Genomic DNA, 26,019 nt, shown 5'->3' with positions numbered 1-26,019 from the left:
TCACATATATATAGCATCACACTTACACTTCTGTTGTCACTAGTATTAAAAACTGCGTTCGGATAAGGTATGAATTTGGCAGTAGAAAATTGCTAACAATTCAACCCAGACCCCCGGGCGATCATATTAAAATGGAATTTATCCGAGGGAAGGGAAGGTATCCCCTCAATTTTTGTCGTATAATTACTAGTTTTTATAGTTAGTTATAGTTAATTGATTCTCCTAAAAGATAATTATCACTCATTCAGATTACAAATAAATATAGTTTTTTTATTATTTGAACAATATACAAAGTTTATGCGGCATCTGAGTTCATCCTAGACCAGTATGTTGCAACCGATAGCATGTATCTCCGAGAAGCACATCGGATTTGCATGTGAACTGATGGTGAGCAGTTTTGATGGGAATTGAACTTCTCAGCGGACCTTCCCAGCCCTTTGATTTTCCTTTGTAATTTTTCGTACACTTTCTCAATATTTGGAAAGTTATTTACCAAATCCAAACGAAGGCCTTAAACATTGCAACAAAGCAATAATACAATATACATGAGCACTACTAAAGTAACAATCTTTCTTAAAAACCAGTGAAATATAAACACATGTTCTGCAAATCAATTGATATTATTTCCATAAATGTACTACTTATTATGACTTGTTTTGTTTTTACAGACTTTATAGATTCATATTTTAATTAAAAACTGCTAAGGAACGACTTGAGTTTTTTTGTGACGGTTGTACTTTTTGTGACTGCTCATTCGTATTTTCGACACACCAGTTGTCTGATCGTCGTGTTTTCAAATTAGTATGCTCAATATTTAAAGACACCTTCAAAGTCTGCATAATTATCAGAATTAATATCATTCCTTAGCTTTAGTATGCAATGGCTATTATGAGGAATTTGTTACCTACAAAGCTGTAATATCAGTAGGTGGGCGAGAATACTACAGATTCGATACTATGACTCCAAAAAAAACATAATGTAATCTCAAAAGAATTTATTTATAGCTTTGTTTTGTCATATTTATAAATTGATTATTTCGAGTACTACAGGAGACGTGTGTAAAGACAATCATAATTATAAGTCACGACGCACGGTAGTAACAAATTATTAAGTGATGTACAGCAACAATAAGTAAGTCCCAATGAAAACACCTCTTTCATTTATCAGATACCTTTGACAGGAAAAAGCAGTAAGTAAAATATTGCCAGTAATGGTAAACACGTAAATAAGAAGATCGTGAAGTGTGGAATAGCAGCGACTAAGACGGGTATTCAGTAGGCAACAATTGACATGTTACACAACGTTACCACTACACGAATTTAAGAATTTTGCTGAACCTAAGTACGTTCATCATTGTAAACATGTTAAGCAACAAATGCCTAATGAATACCCGGCTTTAGACTCGCGTGGAGCGGTGAGGGTTTCTTCAGAAAGCGTGAGCGTGGCGACAGACGCCGCAGCCGAGAGCGAACTCTTCGCCCGTGGGAGGATGTTGCACATGCAGCGGACATTCTTCCGACGATCCGGGCAGTTGTTCGCCTTTTGGCCCTGAAAAACGAATTATCCATTTTGAATAAGATCGCCACTACTCTAATATTTTAGTACATTATTTAATGAATTTAAAACAGTTGTTATTTACACGAGAGTTACAGAACGGTCTAATAATACTTTGGGAAATATAAATACATGATACTGATCATTAGCCAGCTTTACTATAAATTCAAGATGAAAATCTTTCTTTATAAATTGATAACTCAAATGTACGTACCAGCAGGACACTGTGGAAGTAAATGCTTGGGGATATTGGTAACTCTTTGGAAGTCGTCGTGGCAAGCATTGCAGAAGTGCGATGTGCCGAAACAGAAGAACACCGCCACCTGTACATTAAAAATAATGAAGTATTGCAATGGTGCAATCAACTACGTTTAACTTTTTATTCTTTTAATATCACATAAAAAAACCACTAAGCGTATAATGAGTAGAAAGCGGTACTAACAGAACAGCAATAACGGCACTTGTACTCGAGGAAGTCGGCGCCGTGTTTGGGGCATGTACGTGCGCCGGCAACGTCGCTGCACGCGCCGCACACCAGCTCTGCCGGCTCCCACCACCCGCTGGTCTCCGCCTCACACCGGGCCAAACCACCGAAATATGCCTATCGTACAAAAAACCGTATAATTTCGTAGGTGACATATCTATAGATCTTTTGTTTATAATTGTATTTTAAGATAAAACTGAATAACTCATGTAACTAAATATAAATGATAGAAATCTTTCCCACCTTTCCACACTTATGACAGACGTAGTACGCATAGCGTTCCATGGCGTAGGTAGCGGGGTCTGGTAGCATGTGCCCTTTGGCGCCACCCGGGGCGGCGAGTCCTTCGTACTCGAGACGCATCAATGCTTTACGTCTCACTTCATCGCGTAGACGTCGTATTGGTGTCAAAAGCTCATCTAATGTCCAATGATTCATGTCCTCCTGGAAACATTAAAACAAATAATGTATATTTATTATCTGATTCACTTCTGATCATATTTAAGCCCTGCCGACTGGCGGATATAAATAACTTATATGTATATAATATCTCTCACTTTTTTATATCAAATTTGAACATATTTTTGATACTATTTATTTTAAGAAAGTAAATTTTTGCTGTAATTTTAGAATACATCGGCACAGATCGAAAACAAGACGCCAATGAGAAACAAAGCTGGCGTTGGCGTCTTGCGCGCTACATGTTCACAACGTGTAGTTTCGTTTTATCACACAAGTAGATGTATGTAATCGACTATGACACTCATTTTGTGGGCTCAGAATAAGTGAGATCCATAGGCTAACAGCATTATTGTTGTGTGGAAAACTGTGTTGAATAATAAAATTTTCAAGTGTATTTGAACATTACACCTTTGTATACTTAAAAGTGTTTGTATAGTTTACTAATACTATATGACATGATGTGAGTACCGAGTGCCTTACCTTGCAAATGGGACATTGTGAGAAGGAAAAGGTGATTCTTGGGCCGATCCATTTGTTAGCAAGCACCTTCTTGCAGCAGTGCAAATGGAATACGTGTCCGCATTTTAGCTGTGGGGATGAAAAGTCGTCATAAATAATTGTTATTTGAGACTCCCCGGGAACTATATTAGGAATTAGGAATTATATAAAGGAAGTTTATATTATTATTTCACCGGTAAGTTTATATTAAGGCACAAATGCTTTTTATTAAAATAAAATTATTCACTATGACAATCAGATGATTCGTGTTGTCGTCAATGCTAAGCTACCATTGCTGTTTTTTAAGCTCTCAAATATCTATAGTGTTAGAAACCGCAGCAGTATAATACATCATCTACGATATCGTAATTTTTGCAAATGTTGCAGTTGTGAGCTAGTGATGTAACTACATTCTTTTTGTTTTGATAAATTATGGACATAAATATTTTGTGCGTGGAACAAACTATGCGTGTATTTGTATTATCTACTATTGTTATAATAACGCATAAATATTTATGCTGATAATGTATCGACTTGTAATATACGTTTACACAATATATAACGTTACGTTGATAAATCTAAATAATTGTCCAAGTTGGAGTGAATTATATAATTTACGTTTCATACATATTTTTAATACAATTTTTTTTTATCCCCGCACTAGGAAAACCCTGGGTGGGTGCCGTGAGCTCATATTTTGACAGCTTTGATCTTTTGTTAAACAAATTAAATGCATTCCTGAAATAATTAGAAGCAATAAGTGAACTAAAATCCCACCTGTAAGGCGGGAGCGGCCTGTAAGGGATCAGTGAAACAGATCATGCACATGTCGTCAGCGTCCTGCCGCAGTGGCGTGTCACCTTCCGCCCCTCCGCAACCGAACAGACAGGGCAGGCATGCACGTTCACCGCGCACGCCACCGCACTGGTGCCCACACGCGAGCACGTGGTTGCAAGCTTCACCACCGTGCTCCTACAAAACATAAGACATAAATTACAATTTAAGGCCCTGATTTTATTTCACGTAGGGCAGGTATAAACAATCGGTGTAATGTTAGTAAGAAAATAAAGTCATGTCATTTTGCAACAAACAACGGTTGCAGGTGTGACAATCGATAACAGGTAGTGCAACCGTCGTCACGGTTTACGCAATGCGGCCGAAACTCGTAGCTCTCACTAGAAACATGCAACTATATAAAGGATATGTAATCGTACCTGACACTGTTGATCAGCGCAGACATTGCCAATGGCTAAGAGTCCTGAGTTGCCCCTTGTTCCGCAAAAGCGGCACGTACCCGCCAGCCCTGCCGGACCAGACGTCGCCACTACACCTTCTGTGTTAGGCGAGCCTTCACGTACTCCGTTTTCCATCCCACGGAACTCGGCCAAAGCCTTGAGTGTTCGACGGTCGACTAACAATAACAACCAAAAGAGTTTAGCTCTCCCGCAGCCTTCATGAACGTCGATACGTATTGCGCTTTCTTCTTCCTTGCAAATCTGTCATAAACAAAGAGAAGTTAGTGTAAAAAAGAGTCCAAACTAATGGTGCCTATGGATTTGCTCGATTTTTTTGGAGATCGACACCTGTGATCAGACAAAATCGAATAAATGGTGCCCCGCAAATTCTTTGCCCCGCATTACGGAAACCTGTATCGCGGGACATTTGAGGATTTTGAACGTTTGGCATTGGCAACGATGGTTACATGTAAGCAACAAACGATCGACAACGTATTTTTTGCCACACGACACTAGGGAATTAGAATTAGGCCTACAAATTTAATTCAATTTTAACCTTGGTAATCATCACATGGTCGCTAATAAAATAAGTGATATTACTATCGATCGTCAAAAATTTAGCTAAGTTTCTATCCGCATCTTAACAACGCTATGTATCGCGAGTTAACAAAAAAATATTATAAATGATCTTTTAGCTAATAACAAAATATATAATATTAATTAGCGAAGTCGGCCACCACAACCTTTTCTTTAAGGTGAACGAACAGTAAGGCAAATACACGTTGGCATAGTATACTATCATTTGGAACTAACCTGTCTATGATGAGTCCGGGCGGTCCTATTGAGATGTAAGAAGCGGTCGCACTCTGCGCAGAGCGGGCCACAAGTACGGCAATCGATTACGGCGATAGTTGAACCATCGTCGTGATTTGCGCAGTACGGTCGAGACTCCCCACCCGAATCCCGTCCGCGACTGTCACCATCACCGTGAATTCTATAACAATCAAAACAAGCAAGTAGTTTGTCAATTTCATATATTTCACACATAGTTATATTTAATAATTTTGTAAATATCATTATGTAAATTGAATTATGACATCACTATTACTATGTGGACTGTAAGAGCCTTTGCGCACAACGTCCGATATCGTATCAGAGAGGTATCAGTTCCGAATCCGAGAAATGACGGTCCGAAATGTCAAAGGGATCATTTTATTTCTAGATGTACAAGCGATATTCGTGTTTTCTCGGATTCTAATCGGACTTGGTGCATAAGCGACAGCCGAAGTGGGTCCGAGTTTTTTGTATAATCTCGGATTCGGAACGAATATGAACGAATACGCGCTAATGTCGTATATTTCGATGGCTATTATAACATTCCATTAAAAAACGTAATATACTAGAAAAAAAATGGTAAACTTACATTTCCATGTGTTCTTGCTCGCAAACGCACAACGCGGCAAGCGCTTTCCACAGTGCAGGCGAAGCGACGCAGCGTGACGAGCTACGGTCCTTCTCCGGCACCTGCGCCGTGGCGGCGACATAGCTCGCCAAGGCTGTACGGGTCTCGAGACTCCACTGAGGAGACACCTTGTCCTGCCCAGAATAATACAACATTCAAATACACGAAGATCATAATAAGACAACAAATCAATTTACGTTCCATTGTAGGGCTAAAATTTCATTTAACCGCACAGGCAGTCGCACAGTACAACGCGGGCCCCTGGTTTTGGAATACATAATATATTGTTCAAGCCATACATACCTCGGCCATATCAGAGAGCAACCGAGCAACAAGATGGGCGTGTTTCTTAGTAGTTTCGCCCCTCAAAAACCAAGGGGTTAGAGACGTGGGGATGATACTGGTCCCCATCATCACTGTACTAGGTGCAACTCCACTGGCTCCTTTCACTTTCACTTGAACCGTTATTGCCTTGCCCAGGTAGCACACAAGGTGGTCTAGAAGAGTTACTCTGAAAGTTTGTTGAAAAGGTTAAAAAAACGCTCCTAGCAATAAGTCCATTCACAATTACAAATAAATTTCAAATTCTAACGGCATGCAAAATATATAAATCCCTTTACCTTAATGACAATTCATTGCCATAATTCACAGCTGCCAGCATTTTCTGGGGCGGCATTTCAGTAATTATTCTCCGCAATAACGATATGACCTGCAATTAGCATATATGCCTGCATAAAACAATTAGTGCTATTACAGCTACTACGATCAGTAAGAATCAAGGATAGACCAGTATGTATAAACGAGGATTATAAAGATATTCAAAAATTAATTAAGTGTCACAAGTAATGTTTAAAGCAGAGGCAATAGCCTACGCGTCTGAGTTTCTTGTCGTACAAATAACCTCTTCAGGATGTAGCAAGTAATAATATATTTACTCGTATGAATGGGGAATAGAGTCTAGTTCCTCATATCTGGAAATACTGTTGATTTGTTCCCCTTTCGAAGAATCAAATACTCAAAGTGCGCCGATTTAAAGGGACGAAAGAACCGGGCGAACAGAGAAATAACCGCAAAAAATGGCAGGCGATCATCAGGCAAAGAAGTTAAAAACGTTAAAATTTGTGCAAAACCGAATAAGTTAAACTTACTTGTCTCTGAACGCGTTCACTTCCAGTATGCAAGAGACTCAATAAGTCTGCGAGAAGTTCAGTGCGCTGCGCTAAATGTGCACGACCTACAGCGCTGCCACTCAACGCCAGTAGCTGCAAATAAATAAATACAATAATATACTCCTAATTTCTAAGCGATTCAATTCAATTCAATTTTAGACTAAACGTTGTTCATATGTATAATTTTTACAACTGTACAAAGTTTCCGTTACAATATAGTTTCTTTCAACGTCATAGTAAGTAACAAACATTGATTGTTGAATAATTTTGTAACATTGCAAAATTTTATGAGTTCACCCTCAAGGAGAACCTGGTCTGGGATGACATGATTGAGTAATACACGGTACTCACCAGCGAAAGCATCTCAAAACAATAATTATCTTGCAAATGGGCATTGGCCGGTCGAGAGTGCATCTCGTCCGCTCTCTCCGCCTCGGCGCAGAGTAAAGCAGTCTCCCAGTCGTCGCGAGCTCGTGCTGCTTCGCATCCAATTGCGCAAACTATATGCGTCATTACCTGTTAAACATAGATGGTAGATACAATTGAAAGACAATGTTATAAAAATGCATAGATTCCGTTAAGTGCAAAGTTTCATTCTTCACAACTTAGTTTGAAATTTTTGAGAAAATTCAATGTAAACAAAAACTAGCATTTTTTAATTATTTCATTTTAAAGAAGTCACTATTACTATTTTTGAAACTAACCTGTCGTTGTAACGATGTCAGCTTATGTCCCGCAAACAGAATCCCGACGACATGTTCCCGCAAATCGCTGTCATCAGGCATAACCGTGTCGTCAGTGGCAGACGCGCCTTCGCCGTTGCTTTCACTGCCGCTGCGATCCCATTCCAATAGTTTACCGAACACCTGAAAAGAATGAAATTATGCAAATGAATAATACAGTACAAGGTTTGTATTCAGTATATTTACGTGGATTCAAATAAAACACAATCTACTACAACATGTTTGCCTAAGCCACGACTGAGATCAATTGAATTTTATTCACTGAGAATCGAAATGCAACATTACAATCTAATTTTGCATTTATTTTAGGTAAGGCTTTACAGTAGCATGTTTGTAATTTAATCTTTATTTTCTTAAAATTATACTGTTTGTATATAGCTTACTTGTGACGTCAGTAATCGAAATACTCTCAAGGTATCAGTTTCAGACAATGAGTGCAGGATATGCGCTGGACTGGCTGCGGCAGCAGGCTGTGGGGTGGGCGCGCTCAGCACCCGCACCTGCCGAACACGGACTGCCGGCTCCGGCCCGCGGAGCTCGCAGCGAACTCGCAGAGCTGACGTTGTTAATCCTATTGAAAAAAAGCATATCTCTCTCTCGCTCCAATATCGCTCCAATCCTACTTTACAAAAAATTAATACTTGATCTAGAACCCGAAAATGGTCTAGGGTAAAGAAAACGAGAGTAACACTCGAAAGGCGCTGGTCCATATTTTGTTTTAATATAAAAAAGTAATTATTATACACAAAACGTTATGATATTCAATAAATAAATATGGCAAAAGTATACACTGTTACTTACTTGGTAAAGTATAACAGAGCCAAGCAGCCGCTTTAGAGTCAACTTCAATATCTTGCATGTGAAACATTTCAGTGGAACCGCCGCTAAACAGGAACGACACAAGCAGCGTTTTGTTCTGAAAATGTGTTCACTGTGTAAACCATCAACATAAAACGCGCCACAAAATATAACTGCAACACTCTAAAAGATACGCATGCTAAAATTCTCAAAAGACTTACCACTGTGTCCCTGGTATTATCAACATGGACACATATAATGTGCGGTCTATCGTCTGGAGTTCCTCCCGGGTATGAGACCTGTATCCACTTCGCCTTATTCCTGTCTTCGTCGCCGGACTCCCAGAAGGTCTCAGTGCTGCCATCAGTGAGCGCACCCGCCATTCCTTGTCGGGAAGACACGGTGATGTCACACCAACCCGTCACATCAGGACAATTCCAAACAAAGCTTTCCTGTTGTTAGAAGACAAGAATTTTCATATAAAATAGACAGTACTTTCAGAGTTACAATTTTTTTTTATTAGTCATGGGCAGCTGGAGACTCCGAAATTGGAAACTTTCCGGTCGGATACTTTCCTGAAATATTTCGGAAATATTTTCAAAATAAGAAATTTATGGAAATTTACATATTTATTGCTTACTTTTATTATCGCATATTTAAGAAATATTAAATGGAATTATAGTTCTACAGCATGGTTGTAAAATCAAAGTTTTAAAAAAACTTGCGTAAATGAATACATTTCCATAAGTTTCCTTAAATTTCCGTAAATTGCATGGAAAGTTTTCTATAAATTTGTCAAGCGTCAGCAGAACGACTAAAATATAATATGTAATTGATATGTTATAGATTTTACCGTTTTTATGCGCTAATATTATATATTAGCATATGAGTTAACCTTACCTTTCTTACCTATGAAATTGCCGATTGCAAATACTGGGAACTTTGAAGTTCGATATCTTTCATTTTACTTTAGAGTTTCAAATTAAAACTATAGTTATAATATAGCTATGATATTTCTTTTTAATAATTAGTTATTCCTTTGTTTTTCTGGGGTCCGATTTATCTTTGATTTCGTCGTTTCTGTGGTAATGGAAAAACCGAAATTGCGTGTTATTTTCGAATATGAGGTATGTCGTGGCACCAACGCAGCACAGACGGTAAGCAGAAGTAAGAGCACAGCACGTTTTTGGCCTGATCGCTTCCATTCTGGAAATTTTGATCTCATCAATGAGCCCCATGACCGACCGGATACGAAAGTTGATAACGATGAATTGAAAGCCATAATGGAAGCAGATTCATCACAAACAACGTCGGAATTAGCAAGAGCTTTCAATGTAAGTGATAAAACTATATTGATTAATTTGCGTCAAGTTTGTAAACATAAAAAGCTGAGAAAGTAGGTGCCGTACCGTGAACTCACTGAACAACAACAACAAAATCGCGCCGAAGCTTGGCTTAACTGGTTGAATAGGCACTCAAATGAGGGGATTCTGAATTGCATTGGCACTTGTGATGAAACACGTTTCACTGATCTTGCAAAACAATCGAAAACGTCCATCTTACTGGTTGGCCACAGATAAGGCAGACAAACCATGTCCCAAACGCAGATTGAGTCAGAAGAACCTGCTCCTGAGTCGACCTATCCGACATTGTTCATTACAGCTTCTTGAGACCTAGCACAACAATTACTGCAGAGGAGATTGAGTCAGAAGAACCTGCTCCTGAGTAGACCTACCCGACATTGTTCATAACAGCTTCTTGAGACCTAGCACAACAATTACTGCAGAGGTGTACTGTGAAGAAATGCAACTGAAGATGGACAAGTTTGCTATCAAACAATCCAGACTAATTGTCAATTACTCTAGTCCACGCCTTCTTCACGACAACGCTCGTCGACATACCTCACATCGGACCTTCTCAAACCCACAGGAGTTACGACTGGAAGCTCTCCGTCACCCACCATATTCACCAAACCTTGCTACAACTGACTTTTATTTTTTTTGGAAATTGGATAGCTTTTTACAGGAAAAAAAATTCAATTCCGATGAGATGGAGAAAAATGCCTTCAAACAGTTCATCGATTACCGTTCCTAGGACTGTCATAGCAGTGGCATCAATGAAATTCCATTAAAATGGCAAAAGTGCATAGACAATAATGGTCAATACTTGGATTAATTAAATATAAATTTTTCGTAGAAAATTCTCTCTATATAAAACGGCAATTTCATAGGTCCTAATATAGTTACGAAGGCGACACAGAAAATTTTTAGAAATGGCATCTTGAAACAGTACAAAAAATGTTTTTTTTTTTTTTTTTTTTTTTTTTTTTTTTTTTTCATTTGATTTTGATAACAGAACTCGTCGACATGCTTAAGGTATAAGGAGGACCCGGGTGCGATTCCCGGTAAGACCAATATGGGAAATGAACCTATGTGAATTAGTTCTGATCAAGGCGTTCTAAGTAGTACCCCATAGAAATTCTATTGCTTTGATTGTTTGTTTGGTACTCATAGTATAGGGAATTCACTAATTTGGACCAGGTTTCGGTGTAGTAGACTAGCACATATAATTATCATCATCCGTCAACATCACCATTGTCAGCTGCTGCAGCATCATCGTAAACATCACCACCACCATCTCACCATGATCACCATCACCACTATCATCACCACTACTACCAACATCATCATAATAATCAATACCACCATCACCATCATTATCATCAATCATCATTATTCCCGTCATCATCGCCATCATAATAATAATCATCACCATCGTCGTGTGGACGTCTTTCGGCTAAAATGATGGTGATGATGCTGATAAAACTAGACAATAAGATATTTTTCCATAAATTCTGGAAATTTAAGAAATTTTAAGATATTTTCACCAAAACGAGCTTCCCTGATTGACTATCAATAAAATGTGTCGAGCAACCCACAAACGGAATATTTCGTCATATATGAAAAAACAAAATGGTTTTGTAACATCAACTTGTTGCGTAAATTTCGCAATTTGGGAAATATTCTCGCTATATGTGAAATATCCTATTTACAATGTAATGGTTACTTTGTCATTTTACAGCCAACCGTTACGCCGGTTCTACACGCTTGCCTAGCCGTGGTAAGCGCGCGCAAGCACAAACGTGTGATTGCGCGGTGTTTGCGCGAGCTTACATGTGTTTGCCGCCGATCCGTTCAAGTGTCGGTTTTTGTGCACAAATCAAAAGAAGTTTGCGGCTAGCGTGTGTCGCGTATCCATACGTTTGTGCTAGTTAATATTATTTGAAAACTGTCGACAGATAAGGTTTCTTTTCTGCTACGTTGGGATGATGGCTATGTCGTACAATATTTAAGAAAAGATGACGCTATACTGTCTTTATAAACATGTCTGTAAGGTTTTAAACCTTTGCCTTTTCCTTAGCCGAAAGAATTTAAAACCAACTATTGTAATCTGTGTAAATATAAGTGATAACTTTCCGGAGGTGGCTGGTCAAACGAGACTATTTTATTCTTTCTGGAGTGCTACCAAGCAAAACCTTACATTTGAAATCCGAGGCATAAGGACCATAAAGACAAAGTAAAAGTAGCAGATGCACGTGTCCTTTCATCTTGCTTCTTTTTTTAATAAAAATAGGTCAAGCCGAAATAGCAGACACAAATTCGACGTCCGCCATGCTTGCCTCTTTGGGCGTGTGGATTCATCAAGCGTTTGTAGACGTTTCGGGCTTGTGACAATCGGCAAACGTGTGGAGCTGGCATTAAAAGTAAATTGTAGTACAAAACACTATATTTTGTTTCACTCTACATATATACCATTTTATGTTCATTTAAATAACAATATCCAACCTGCTAAAATTATTGTGGTGGTATGTGGTGGTACAATACAGAACTCAACCAAAGTTAATGTGAACCACACACATGAAATTGTTTTTAAGGATACTACATGGTAGTGGTATGACCATGAAGTTTAATTGAGATGGTTGTTTTACTTTCTAAATAGATGGCGCATGTTACTGTCTCAAATTCCATACAAAAATTCATGAAAATTTTTGGCACAATGTTATGTATTCTACCGTCAAAAAAACTGTTTAATGTGTAATATTCACACAGACGCATCGCATCAACAATCGCTAATTCATCAAACCATACTCGTAAAATCATCCTTTCATGTACTTACCTTACTAAGATAACTGTGGAAGCTCTCATGTAAAGCTCCCAACATACCGTCCTCGTAGATGCTGTCTTCTGAGTGGGACAGAATCTTGCTTATCACACTAAACACTTGAGATCTGAGTCCGTGCAGCGTTAACGGTTGAAACAAAATTTTAAAGCCACGCCAATAAAAATACCATATCAAATTTGTTCATTGATGGATTTATATAGTGAGAGTTACGAAACAAATGATTAATAACTGTTTCAAACAATATACATGAGATTATATATAGTTTAAGCTAAATGTAAGAATGTAGAGCAGAAGCTAATTAGTAATCAGAATAACTATTTACGACGCTTCCATAAGCTACTGAAAAATGTATTTTTTTAAATACATTACTAAGTGATGTATTATTACTGTACTGAGAGATACATTTGTTTTAAATCTTAACCATACCTCAAGTAAGAATAAATGTCTCATTGGTTTTACTATTTCAAAAGTATCACCTGTGCAAGAAGGCTCGATCATGTGGTGAGAAATAGAGCGCCCAACATCTGACTGCTTGCAGGCCAGCGGCACTGGCTGGTGGAAGAAAGGGAGCGAGTGCGCTCACTGAGCCGAGGAAAGCATGAAAAGCGGCGCGCGCGCCACGGGCGGAGCGGCCACCCGGGCATATGGCCGACGCTGATGCGGTGGGAACTATGACGCGGTTTGGATCGTTTGCTGCGTTCTGTGAAAAGAGTTACGTATAGGCGAATAGCAGGCTATTTACTAGGAAACATTAAATACAGGAGTACGATTGACGTTAAGTAAATAGTATTGTATGTAACATATTAGTTTATTATTTACTGCTGAGCATCGGTCCCAATGCTCTAAGAGGATATTAGGAAATAGTTGGATATGTTGTTCCAACACTCACGGTGTTTCCCCCATATTTAAAGAAGAATACTTCTCAGATGCTTAGGTACAATAAATTTGTTGTAAGTTCACAAGTGAGGCTCACGCACAAACATCAGATACAAAATAGTATTAGAGTTATGGCCTACAATTAAATCCCGGACATAATTTTAGAAACGCGGCGTCATGTTAGGATTTTTTACCTCTTTGTTGTCGTCCAGTGCAAGAGGTGGTGGCACGATACGAGCGTACTTATCCAATGCACTACAGAACCACCACATAACGTCGTGAACACCTGTTGGCTGCGTGGCCGAACGCAGTATCCAGTTCAATGCCTACAACAATAATTAATATTATAAATGTAATCGTATGCGGCGATAAAATATTTTTCAATGTATTTCAAATTGTTGCACTAAGACATATTAGCAGCATATGTACGTTTTTTTTTTGTTATGTTAGATAAATTTTAACTTCGGTCATTTAGAGTGATAGGGCTAGTTAGTGACCAAGATAAACTACATGATCACTGTAAGTAATTGATCAAGTCACTCACCTCAAAGGCGTATTGTCTAATAGTGTTTATTCTTATGGCTGCATCCATCTTCTGTCGATACGAGTGTAAGTCTCTACGTGCCAAAACGAAAGTCAACACAGGGCTTTGCACGAGTGTATTAGGGTCAATAGTAGGAGATTCAAATGCGGAAACCGAGCAGCTCTCGCCGTCATATTCCCTGCTACCGACTAACTTCTGTAGTGCTGCGCTGGGTTGGGCCAGTAGCGATGATCCGGCACCTGTTATATATATATATATATATATAAATCACGTATTATAAGTCTGAGGGACCGCAAGCGGAGTCAACTTCACATGATATGCAAGGAGCGACTGTATTTCTTGAACACGTTTTTCTCCCAAAACGTAGACGCATATGGATTAATCATAATACGATTAATACTATACTGCGGTAGACATACCTGAGAGTGTATCCTGAGTTTCTGTCTGTATATTCCTGGTGAGTGGAGGGTGCGCGGCCTGTGCCAAGTCCCTGGCTCCCGCTTGTCCCATGGATACAGACCGATGGACCCTTGGCCATTGCGAGTTTAAATTCAGCTCAGTAGCGTACTGAGTAGTCTGTGAAAAAAATATTGTATAACTGATGCTATTTCAAACGTAAAATATTTCGATTTTTTTTATCGTTTAGAACTCACAATAGGAGCAGCAGCGGGTGGCGGAGGTCGTCCCAAGGAATGATAGCGAGCCGCATCAGCTTTGGCGTTCATCTTAGGAGCAGCGCCCAAAGCAGCTAGGCACTGGAATGGCGGCGCCGGCTGCCACATGCTGCCCGGAGGCGTTGGAGGACTCCGTCCAGAGCCTTCGTACCAAGGAGACGTGCTCAGCGATTCTAAAAAATGAACGTTATGGAATAAATATCCTCATTAAACAATTCAACACTGTTGCATATATAAATTATTATCTCACCAGAATTAGTTAGTGGTGCAAGGTCCAATAGGAATACGGCGTTTTCCTTCATGACGTGATGATCGACTTCCGATTGATGCATGTCAACATGGTCGTAACCCAACTCCTGTAGCATCTTCGTCTTCGATTTTCCCACCGACGTCGAAGCTTTTAAAGCTTTCTCGCGACATTTCTCGCAGTATACGTACCATAGTTGATATGCTGGAAACAATCAACTACTTTAATTACGAATTATATTTTTGAAACCGATAGAAAATGTTAAGCGTTAAAATTATTGCGTGGTATATATTTGAAAACTAAAACGTTTAGTAAGTACAAGAAATGTAATTGTATTTCCTAGTTGTGTAGTCAATACATCACTAACAGCATAAGATCAATCATTGATGGTATAATTTGAAATATTAGCACGTAATGTCAAATGATACCTTGAGCGAGCTGTCCGCATATTGAGTTTACAGAATTAGTAGCCGGCGTAAGTTGATTGGTTTGCTTATAAGAACCAGCACGGTCGTAACCTTTGACGGATGGAGCGCGGCATCCCGGGTGGTTGTTCCTCATATGGGCCGCAAGTGGAGGCGTTACGCCTGCCCCGCCACAAAGCTCGCATCGTACTAAATAGGATAAAAACCAATACATTCACAATGTCTCGTTGACATTAGATAACACAAATTGTATTCATGATTCAGAGTTAGATCACACAGTGAACCAATTAACAATAATATTATTTACTAATTAATTTGCACTTAACGATGATATCGATTAGAAGCAACCTCATCAATCACTATTCACATACACCTTATTGGGTGCAATAATTGTACAAGTATTACGCTGAAATGAATACTGATATAACTTTCTAAATATGTAATACAGATTTAGAACGTGAATAATAAGTTTAGATCTTTGTTTAGATGACTGTATATTATGTTAAACCATCTGTTCCCTATATTAAAGTCTATGATTTAGAGCTCTGGTGTAATCAGTACAAATGTTGTAATTTTTTTATAGATTTAGGATTATAAGATTTAAACCACTGTAATGCTTGCCATCGTATCGATTTATGGACCGCAATTATTCGCAATTTTTATTGCCACAAAAAATTAGTACCTAAGATATAGATAAAACAAGGAAAAAAATCCTATGTTGCGGAGTAAACCCTTCAAATTTCCTTAAACTTCGTGACTGATTCAAAATGTCCAGATAAGATGGTGGACACCGGGTAATTGGATACGTCACGCCTTAAAATAAACGGCTTTATGAAATTGGCGTAATTGGATACGTCACGCCTTAAAATAAACGGCTTTATGAAATTGGCGTACTGTAGAATTGGTGCCGTACTTAGTTTGGTTTTGAATTTATGATCACGTTTTATTCTTCTGCAAAATCATCATTAGTTATTACTAAGCCTATAATATAAACGGAATCATAGGTTTAGTAATGACTAATGACAAAAATGAAGGATGAAATTCAATAGTTGTATACTAAACCTAATAGTTTTGGCTGTGTTATAATTAGGAGTAAGAAATTTCACAAGTTTCGGGGTCGGGTTTCACGCCTCTGTCGAATATTATGTGACACAAATATGCACATATTTACTTAGCCAACGATTCAGTGATTGGAATTTCAAGAGATAACAATATAACTAGGAATAGGATGATCCGGCGACTGGAACCAGCGGCGAGTGTCGGTCGAGACACTTACGATGAGCAAGGGCAAGGGTCACGATTTTAATCACGTAACTACATGTTCAGTATATTCCAAAAAATGCAGTTTGGTCGTAAGGACGTATAACAACATGACATTTGGGTTCTTTTATTCTACGATTCAAGTCGCGTTAGGGTATAAACAAGCGGATTACGAAAACACGGAAATCTACCTTTTTACACTAACAGCGAGTTGGAAGTACTTATAATACTGAAACGAAGATTTTTTTTTATTACAATATAGTCTCGCGGGAAAACATTTTTAGTACAGCATCGCACCATGACCAAAATAAAATAAGCGTGGGTATAAGTATTGACAGAAATACGGCGCTATAGTCCATTAACGTTAATAGTAAATTTAAAGAAGGTTTCGTTACTGAAATATATTTTCGGGTCCTGTATCCCGTACTAATGTGGGCCATTTTTCTCCACTGTACTACGATACATGAGAATTTTCAATAACGGTAATACAGACGAGGTTAACATCTTCCACGACTCATTATATAAGTTCAAACGGAATGTACAACTGCTTTAGAGGTGGAGTCTTAGGGGTTTTGTTTTGTTTTCTTTAATAATTTCTTAGATAGTAGGTTTTGTTTTCTTTTTTTTCCATACAGTACTTTTGTTTCTATTTTCTTTTACAATTAAGGTTTTTTTTCGTAAATGCTGGATACACCTATAACATACTGTATAGGCATTTCTACGTTAAAACAGTGTAAGTTTCTCTACGTACCGATAGTATATCTAAATAAATAAATAGTTGAAAAATTACTTAAGACATAATTATGTTGTATATCTCTCAGGTTCGATTCCCGGGCCGGGAGAAATAGTTGTATGGCCTACAATCATTTCTCTCGTGAGTTTGGCTGTAATTTGTGGTTGTCTATGTGTGTGTCCATGGCACCCGCGACACAGGGTTTCCCTAGTGCGGGGCTATGTTGAGTGTGTGCGTTATTATTATTATTATTATATCTCTCGCCTTTAATATCACGTATATCTAATATTGAACTGAATTCATGAATTGAGAAGTCTCTCATCAAACTAGTCAGTTTAACAGCTCATAATCGTTAGATTGAAATTCCTTCATGCGACTTGCAAATCAAGGGGGGAACCATCTAACTCTATTATATATATGTCGGAGGATACTCCGAAGCGGCATTTACGGAGAAACTGTCTATCACAATTGCGGTGATTTAGACGTGAAAACGTTACTCAATGGAACTATAATCAGTTTACTCCGTGTACTTCACTTCCATACACTTATACTCGTAGTTCATTTCACATAGGATGTGTATACTGTGATATTTAAATTTTTTACGTTGCATGCGTACTATTTTTAACTAATCTCAGAACCAGCTTACAAAAAGAAATAGTAAATTTGTTGTAATACACCAAAAACAAACAACATTTAATTTTGTTGGAGTTGTAATTTTAACTAAAAATTACAGTATATGAAGTAGATATAAACAAAAAAGATAAAGGTAAAAATAAATATATATAAATTAACCCAACTACTTAATGCGTAAATTCGAATAATTTTATATTAGTACGTTAGTAAGTAAATTATTTATTTTCTCCACAAATTTGTAACATATTAAATGAAATAATAGTAGTGTATATAGGAAAGTTTGTAGAGACTGGAGCCTAAACTTGGATACCCTGTGCTTTAGGTCACCAGGCCACCGTCTCCCGAATTTCTGGTCAATAAATCTATAAGTGTATAGAAACAAATTATATAATAAAAAAGAAAAGAGAACAGAAAAGAGAACAAAATAAAAATATGTGAGATATTGACATCATGGAATCGATAAACCGAATCGGCTATTGCATACGAGTATCTCGCTTCAAAAAGACTGCATACACTTTGCACGCGAGTCGATTTCTTTTGTTTTGAATTTTGCATAACAGTTTCGGAGTAATTATTCAAAATTCCTTTCGTTGCTGTTGATTTTAGATTGTTAACATAATAATCGAATCCTTTATATTTTGTTTATTATTTGTTCTTAAATTAATGTCCGTAAATCGATTCACTCTTCGTTACAAATTATCTCGATAAGATAATTATTTTTTTTTTTATTCCTTTATACTTCACAACATTGCTAGAAATTTCAAATTTCAAATGTCACCGTACCCATGCTATGTGAATTGAACTATAAGTACAGAAATATAGCGTGACCATTTTAATTGAAGGAACGTTACAACTCGCGAAATTTTACACAGGGGTATATATACTCCATAGCTGTTCATAATAATCCATGTGTCAATTACCGAGTTTCCCTCGTTAGCTAACCAGTGCGCAGGTGCACCAACATTGCAATTCGGTGTTGCCATTTAATAATTACCTAGTAGCGACCTCTACAACAATCTAACGAATTAATATTAACGCCATCTGTCTGTTAGAAACAATACGTCAATGTATGCCGGTCGAGCAGTAGCTTGCATTTAAGATTTTTACTATCAGACCTTATTAGACAATCAATTTCGCATAGCAATATTGACAATATAGCTGTTAATCTTATTTACCAATACTAAACAGATAACAAAAATTTTAGTTACCTGCATTACCTGAGTACGGCGATTTGTTGGCTGGTGATTTGGGACAATCCTTTTTCGTACGCATTCCGCTATTTGGCTTGGAATCGTCGTTTTCGTTCTTCTCAGAGAAATCTTTCTTTCTGCAATTATCGTTTCTAGATATAGAAAATTCATGTAAGCATTAAGAAAAATATTGTACGTATATTTTATTGATTTTGTGGATGTACTCACTTGTCAGTTGCGGGGGCGAGCTCGTCCGCATCAAATAGGGCGTCCCATAGTGCAACGAGAGCCCGCAGAGCTGGAGGTAGCACATTCACTACCGACGAAGACGGCACTGTTGTTAATATATGTCATTGGTAAGTGGAATCTTACACGAGTACATTGATTTAATCAATAATTGAAATACAGTTCCAATAATGGAATAACCAAATGTTTGTGACCAAATGCTTAAGAAGTGAATTGCGTGGTTTGTGTAAACATGATCCTACTTTGGATATTAACTAATCAAAGTCAATAAATTTTTTTATAGACGATTTAGATAATTGTATTTGTCTTAATACATCATATTATTCCTGTTAAACGTTACAGTTATAAAATTATGCATGGTCTCAAAACTGATATTTACATAGATACACCAAAAAGAACTCAACTACATAGTAAAGATAATAAATTGTACGGATATTGAAAAAACTTAGACTCTGCGGTTCGCTTTAGAGCCGATACAGACAACAAGAATACTATTATGGCAACAATATTGTGGAGGTGCCATCCGTTACACCAGTGCTCTTAAGTGCTACTATTTTTTTCAAAAGATATTCATTAAAAAAATTCGTAGATACAATTTAATGCCAATAAATACCTGGTTCGCTGGTATGATGAACATGATCTTCTTCCCTTATGGTTATAGTGGCGTTGTCAACTTTACGGCTACGACTCGCTGCGGCTTCGGCCCCAGAGCGAGTCAAAGTTTCCAGGGTAGACGGATGGATACGCAAATATTGACCTTGAAGTGTTAAAAAGTGCAGGTGTAAAGTAATGAAAATATGTGGATGACTCTAAATGCTACAATTGTCATCCTTTTTAAGTTATAGTTAGTAAATATTTATCAATGTAAAATTGTATCATGTGCCATATTGTTTATTGTGTGGATGCAGTATAGAACTGAAGTATGCTTACCAGCATTGGAGACTTCGACTGAATGTCTTTGAGTGTGTGGCAAGACTTCGTGTGGCGAGCGGGTGACAACGAGAGCGCCTTGCTTCGGCAGCTGAGGGTGGAACTTAAGGAACGCCGCGCACGCGATCGCGTCGTGAACGATACCTGATGGTTCAACATTAGAAAGTTTATAGGACCCATAAGCAAGCGACTTTTTTTCCACAATAGTAATTATCCAAACGTACTTTAAATACGTGTGTCGAAACAAAATTAAACAGAATTATTTGTGTGTAGTTGTTCTTAATGCTAGATTTCCATTCAGTGGTTATAGCTGACGTCTATGGCCGATGTTTAATAAGTGGCCCCTAAGCATTAATGTGTTTGTTTATACAGGAAAAGACTTTGCCGGCGTTAGTTGAAACGGCGCATGTGACATTTTTTCAAAAAAACTGTTATGTATACTACTGAGATCAGCAAAAAAGGCCGATCTGTCACTATTTTATTTTTTCTTAGGTGGATAAAATATGAAGTTACTGCAAGAGAAAAGTAGATACTTTTTTAAATTTCATTTCCTAAATATTGTATTCTCGGTTTTAAGTTTTTGTCACAAGTTTTCAACTAACGGCGGCAGTATGGTCAATCACAGTTGCTTAACGATGTCAACTACAATTTACACACTATACTTTGCCGATTAGACTTTTGACTATAAAGAAAAGATAAATTTGAATTTTTTTTCAATAAAAGTAAAATAATAGAAATTAATAATGATTTTTTACCTTCATGCCACAGCAAAGCAGCAAAGATAGCACGCAAACATTCGACTTGTGCGGGGCTTAGTGCATGTTTGCGCGGCGGCGGCGGTGCAGACATGCGCGCAGGCAGCGGTGGCGGCGACGTGCTGCGCTTGTACGCGCGCGACCGCTTCGCGATGCGTTCACGTGCTATACTCTTTGGACTCAGTCGGCCATCGCTGGTCGACGACTGCAACAGTAATAAAACATTATTAATTAATAAGACCACGTAAACCAGAAAAACGAATTCAACGTCGAGTAACACTACCCAGGCATTAATACCCTTTTTCATATGAACTGTGCATAAACTAAAAACTAATTAGCATCAATCAGACTGGATAAAAGTTGCCATTCCATCTATCTGTCAATTAAATCAAAGATTTGTAGAAAGATAAGATTGGCTAACAGAAAGCGTGTTATAAATAATCTGTCAACCTATAAGAAGGAGGAATTTTGGCCGAAGGGTGTCGTATATCGGCGATTCCGAAGCCAGTTACCTGACACCAGAGCGCCTCACATCGCCAACAATAATAACCTCGTAACAAAAAATGGCATAACTATACGTACTTTATCAAAAGTTGTGTTTTTTTCATTCCGAGGGCAGAATTAGTAATTCGTGTAAATAATTAGCTAGTTTTATATTATATCACATATATGTTAGTCTTTATGGTATGTATTTTAAGGGTTGTTGCCTGGACTTAAAATAAATAAATACCTTGCTACAACTAGGACCAATGTAAACCTGAGCAGCGGCTACAATTTCTTCGCCAACGCTATCTGGCGAAGTCTGAGTACCAGTCTGCGCTAGTTTACTGCTACTTCTCTGTTCAAGCTCCGGCTCTATGTCAGTCTGGAACAATAATGACACAAACCGCACTTGTCATTGTCTATATCCTTCGTTAAATGTTCTAGCATTTGTAAAGTACAGTGTAACTTTAAAAGCCACTAAAATAACAAGTTTTTGAATCTAGTTTACCCACGTGTATGCAATAAATGGTAAAAGTTAACTCTGCTAAAAAACTAACTGACACAAAAAAATAGCACAAAATTAAGAAATAAATTTAATAATACGCTTATTAAGTTCAATTGTCCGATATTTACACTATCGATAAACCCTATATAGTTTGTATTGCAGCAAACTAGTGTCATTATCGAGCAAAGTTGATAATGAATTAAGAACTATAAAAAGGAATATCTACCAACCTCAATAAGGATGCTGACCTCTTTCACATTGTCACTCAACCGCTGTCGGCTAGGCGACCACTCGTCGCTGTTGCCATTGGTTTTTCTCGGGGATGACCTGCAAATGGACAAGTTATTAATAAGGCTTGAAAATTATAATAAAACTAAATGATCATCACTAAGTATAGGTTAAGAACTCATACCGTGGTAAAAACTGGTTAAGAACTCATACCTGTAATTAGCGGTAACCATTTGGTTAATGTAAAAGCCGTGGAAGCCTAATGGTTTGGCCTACCTCCTTTCAAGCAGAGGCCGAGGACTGAGTCAACCGTTTTTCTTTATTACTTTCAATACATATAACAAGAAACAGTTAAAATTATTTTTTTTAATTTAATGAATGTCACAATGATTGACTACCATGATATTCTATTATTTTTGTGAAATTACTACACTAATTTGTTATAATTATTAATACAAATATCGAACACTTAGAAAAAATTATTTCATTCCGGCTGGATTCGAACCAACGTCTTCAGCAAACCTTGTCAGACGCTATGCCAACTAAGCCACGGAAAGAACTAGCGGACCTTATTAATTTTTCTATGTAGGTTTTGTCGCAGATCTTTGTTGTTGGCTTTTAACGATTTTTTTGTAGTTAAAATCTAAAAGTCTAAAATATTACGTACTCAGAATTTCGACGTTTTGTATCGGCAAGTAAAAATTCTATATTCTAAAAAATTACGTAACTTAATTTAATTCTTTTACAGCATTTGGTATTTATAAAAAAATAGAGGCTAATACTTAGCCTTTCAGTAAAATTCCATATTAGGCCCGTACTTCTACTCTTATATTCCTAGAATATTTTTTTTATAATATCAAGTTACAAGAGGAACAAATCGTGCGTCTGGTGATACACACGTACCTCATAAATTGTTTCCTAAAGTACGCAACTCATTTTAGTAAGTCCACCATTTTGAATCTGTAATGATTTCACTACACAATGACAGCGTACGTGGTCCTGTCGCCTAATACAAGTATAATTAAATTACAAAGATGTGCTTTAAATATTGACATCAATTTTTTTTTTAAACAAGTCATTGACCTACAACAAATGGACGTCGGGTCTAATACAAAAACCACGAAAAAAAATGTCCTAAGTTAACCCATACAAACATAGTACAACATGTAACGAAATATAAAAAAAACTAAAACGTTTAATTTAAATTGTAACGTCATTGCCGCACTGCCTAATTGTGCTTGCAACAATGTAAAAGTCCCAAACACACCATATTTAGCTTCTACTGAAAATTACTTGAATACAAGAGTATTGGAGCAGCCTTTATTGTAAATATCAATTAATTTTTATATATATTATTGGGTTGAATTTTGTACAAATTCACTTAAATAAATAATAAAGTGTTGGGCAGATACTTACATAAAAATATTACAAATGTGAAAATAAGCGGGTACTATAAGAAATGTACCGATATTCCAACTAAACGTAAACACACATATCCGTAATTCCGAAAACCTATTTATAATAAAACCGTTACGCTTTCAAAAAATTCCAAATTTTCTGACTTTTGATAGGTAATCCCAAGCCGTAACGAGCACAACAATATTTTGTTACTTATTGCTAACGGTTAATAAAAACTCATTTTAAAAATAAGAATATAATCAAAGTGACTCTATAGTTTCTTTGTTCTAAATATTTCAATCGCTTGTGGTTCGAACAATTGAAAATGACCAAGAAGCTTGTACAAGTTTCTTAAAATTGGCTTAATAGGTCTCTTTCCATCTTTTGCGCATGCAGTGTGTAGAAAAAGGACAGTTAGCTATTGGATTATTTTGTTTGCTTTTTTAATTTATATTTACGATTAATTTATATATAAATTAAAACTATACAACTGTACAAAATAACACTTTTAAATGATAACTATGATAAGACAATATATTTGTTTAGTGAAAATAAGATACAAAATCCAGTTTTTACACTTTACTGCAGTAATTTTACAAGCTTTTATTATTATATAAAGTATTGCATGATTGACAACCGCGCGAGTCGAACAAACGAAGACTATTGCGCGATTGACGCTCTGTATGCGATTTTAACGCCCTATAGGTGCGGACACTTTTTAGCGCGAACCCGACGTCCACTTGTTGGTAGGTCAATGAACAAAACACAGAAAGTGACGTAATAAAAAGTACAGTAACGATACTTACTTTGGCGAAGCTAAAGCGGCGGCTTCATTGCGAATGTTCCTAATTCGTTTGCTGGGCTCCAAGCCAAATACGAAAGGGCTTGAGCTGCTATCACTCTGTGAAATGAACGCAGATTTAAGTATTTATTTATTTATGAATATGTGTAAATATATACATATATATTTACATGTTAAAAAAATAGTTTGTATGCTTTGATTGTAAAGCCTTTAATACAGCTCACAATAAAAATCATTAAATGTTATTTGGTATTCAGAATGTCCCTTATATTATACCATAGCCATAAAGAACGAAAACAAAATAATATGTTTACCTCACTTCCCGCTTCATTTTGTGTACCACCTCCTCCTACTCTGTCTTCTACACCTAAGTGAGAAAAAAACAATTAAGAAGTTTTATTCACATATAATTTAAATTATAAAAACAGGCATTGTAATTATAAAGAACTCGCCACTCGGTCCACCGTCGATGTCTTCTTCGTGAGTCCACGAATGCATGTCGCCTTGAGAGTCACCGTAGCCACTCCAAACACCGGTGTACTCCATCTGAACGAATAAAGCAAGAAATACTCAGTACCAAAATCAAGTTATATCATATGTCACAAATTGTCCCAAACTTAAGTACGTCAACTCAACAATACTTTGAAGTGTTAGAGAAGGAAGATATTGAAATTGTAAACTCAGCACGACTACGTATATATTATCTTGTATCGTCGAAAACATCAGGCGTCAGGGTACCACGAAATATACTTACAAATACATTTAATTGAAAAAAAGATGACAAATTCACACTGTTACGTACCTGAGGAGGTGTGCACGGTTCAACCGCTACCAGCAATACTTTATCGAGATGCCGATGGTGTTGTAGGCACCACGCGACGCTCATGCAACCATCTGTGTACGCACGAATTGATTCCGCGCTCAACCTAACCCATGTACCGTCCTTGTTGACTAGCTGTAGGAAGAAGATAGTAGGTGAATATGTTTCAAGATAAAGAAGCTATACACAAAAGTTCAATAATGTAGGGACACTACTAATTAGGGAGTCACCAGCCTTATTAACGTGGAATCGGCTTGATGGTATCGTGTTTAACCACACTTGTCGCATTAAGCCGATTCGCCGTTGACGCGTACGTTCGTGTTCGCGGCAGTTGTTTCTAAGTCAGGATCAGCCGTCGTCGTCGGCATGCGTACAGATGCGATCGGAAATCCGCAGGAAGTAGATTCGTTGCCGACCTGTGTCGACCCGCATTCGTACGAACCGATGAATAACGCACGTCTATTTCGCTCTTACGTTCACGGACATACAAGTTTTTCCTGATCTGCTTAACGAAATTCAATATTTCAATATTCGATATTCGATATCAACATAAAGCAATATTGACACGTAACATGTGTCTTTCTTTTTCGTAGCGTCGCGTCGGATTTGCTGAGAGTAGCAGATCCAGAGTTGTAAGGAGTGCTGGTTTATATAAGAATTGTAAAGAGAAGCCATTTACTTCT

The 26,019-nt window shown here is 37.4% G+C and overlaps 1 protein-coding gene across 1 annotated transcript in view; it reads right to left on the bottom strand.

The window, feature by feature from the left end:
• Positions 1-1,010: 1,010 nt before the first annotated feature.
• The window catches only part of LOC113225523 (E3 ubiquitin-protein ligase MYCBP2), a 98,975-nt gene continuing 73,966 nt past the window's right edge, over positions 1,011-26,019 (bottom strand). Inside the window, exons 33-68 of the mRNA XM_026457848.1 lie at positions 25,319-25,471; positions 24,969-25,062; positions 24,831-24,883; positions 24,521-24,615; positions 22,319-22,415; positions 21,831-21,965; positions 21,101-21,305; positions 20,346-20,489; positions 20,029-20,172; positions 19,398-19,503; positions 19,197-19,306; positions 15,357-15,542; positions 14,932-15,132; positions 14,661-14,854; positions 14,427-14,583; positions 14,008-14,246; positions 13,658-13,789; positions 13,064-13,287; positions 12,582-12,693; positions 8,627-8,857; positions 8,409-8,523; positions 7,991-8,178; positions 7,569-7,730; positions 7,216-7,380; positions 6,844-6,957; positions 6,316-6,404; positions 5,999-6,206; positions 5,657-5,829; positions 5,047-5,227; positions 4,213-4,494; positions 3,776-3,970; positions 2,981-3,088; positions 2,282-2,482; positions 1,997-2,155; positions 1,769-1,877; positions 1,011-1,548 (exon numbers count right to left, since the gene is read on the bottom strand). Of these exons, the coding sequence (XP_026313633.1) occupies positions 1,427-1,548; positions 1,769-1,877; positions 1,997-2,155; positions 2,282-2,482; positions 2,981-3,088; positions 3,776-3,970; positions 4,213-4,494; positions 5,047-5,227; positions 5,657-5,829; positions 5,999-6,206; positions 6,316-6,404; positions 6,844-6,957; positions 7,216-7,380; positions 7,569-7,730; positions 7,991-8,178; positions 8,409-8,523; positions 8,627-8,857; positions 12,582-12,693; positions 13,064-13,287; positions 13,658-13,789; positions 14,008-14,246; positions 14,427-14,583; positions 14,661-14,854; positions 14,932-15,132; positions 15,357-15,542; positions 19,197-19,306; positions 19,398-19,503; positions 20,029-20,172; positions 20,346-20,489; positions 21,101-21,305; positions 21,831-21,965; positions 22,319-22,415; positions 24,521-24,615; positions 24,831-24,883; positions 24,969-25,062; positions 25,319-25,471 (5,583 nt within the window). The 3' untranslated portion in view covers positions 1,011-1,426. The remainder of the gene's footprint in view (positions 1,549-1,768; positions 1,878-1,996; positions 2,156-2,281; positions 2,483-2,980; positions 3,089-3,775; positions 3,971-4,212; positions 4,495-5,046; positions 5,228-5,656; positions 5,830-5,998; positions 6,207-6,315; positions 6,405-6,843; positions 6,958-7,215; positions 7,381-7,568; positions 7,731-7,990; positions 8,179-8,408; positions 8,524-8,626; positions 8,858-12,581; positions 12,694-13,063; positions 13,288-13,657; positions 13,790-14,007; positions 14,247-14,426; positions 14,584-14,660; positions 14,855-14,931; positions 15,133-15,356; positions 15,543-19,196; positions 19,307-19,397; positions 19,504-20,028; positions 20,173-20,345; positions 20,490-21,100; positions 21,306-21,830; positions 21,966-22,318; positions 22,416-24,520; positions 24,616-24,830; positions 24,884-24,968; positions 25,063-25,318; positions 25,472-26,019) is intronic.

The sequence above is a fragment of the Hyposmocoma kahamanoa genome, unplaced genomic scaffold (genome assembly GCF_003589595.1).
Source record: "Hyposmocoma kahamanoa isolate Upper Pololo Valley unplaced genomic scaffold, ASM358959v1 100021, whole genome shotgun sequence".
In the NCBI taxonomy this organism is placed as follows: Eukaryota; Metazoa; Arthropoda; class Insecta; order Lepidoptera; family Cosmopterigidae; genus Hyposmocoma; species Hyposmocoma kahamanoa.
Note: the sequence above shows the minus strand (reverse complement) of the source record. Positions and strands in the feature narration are given on the sequence as shown.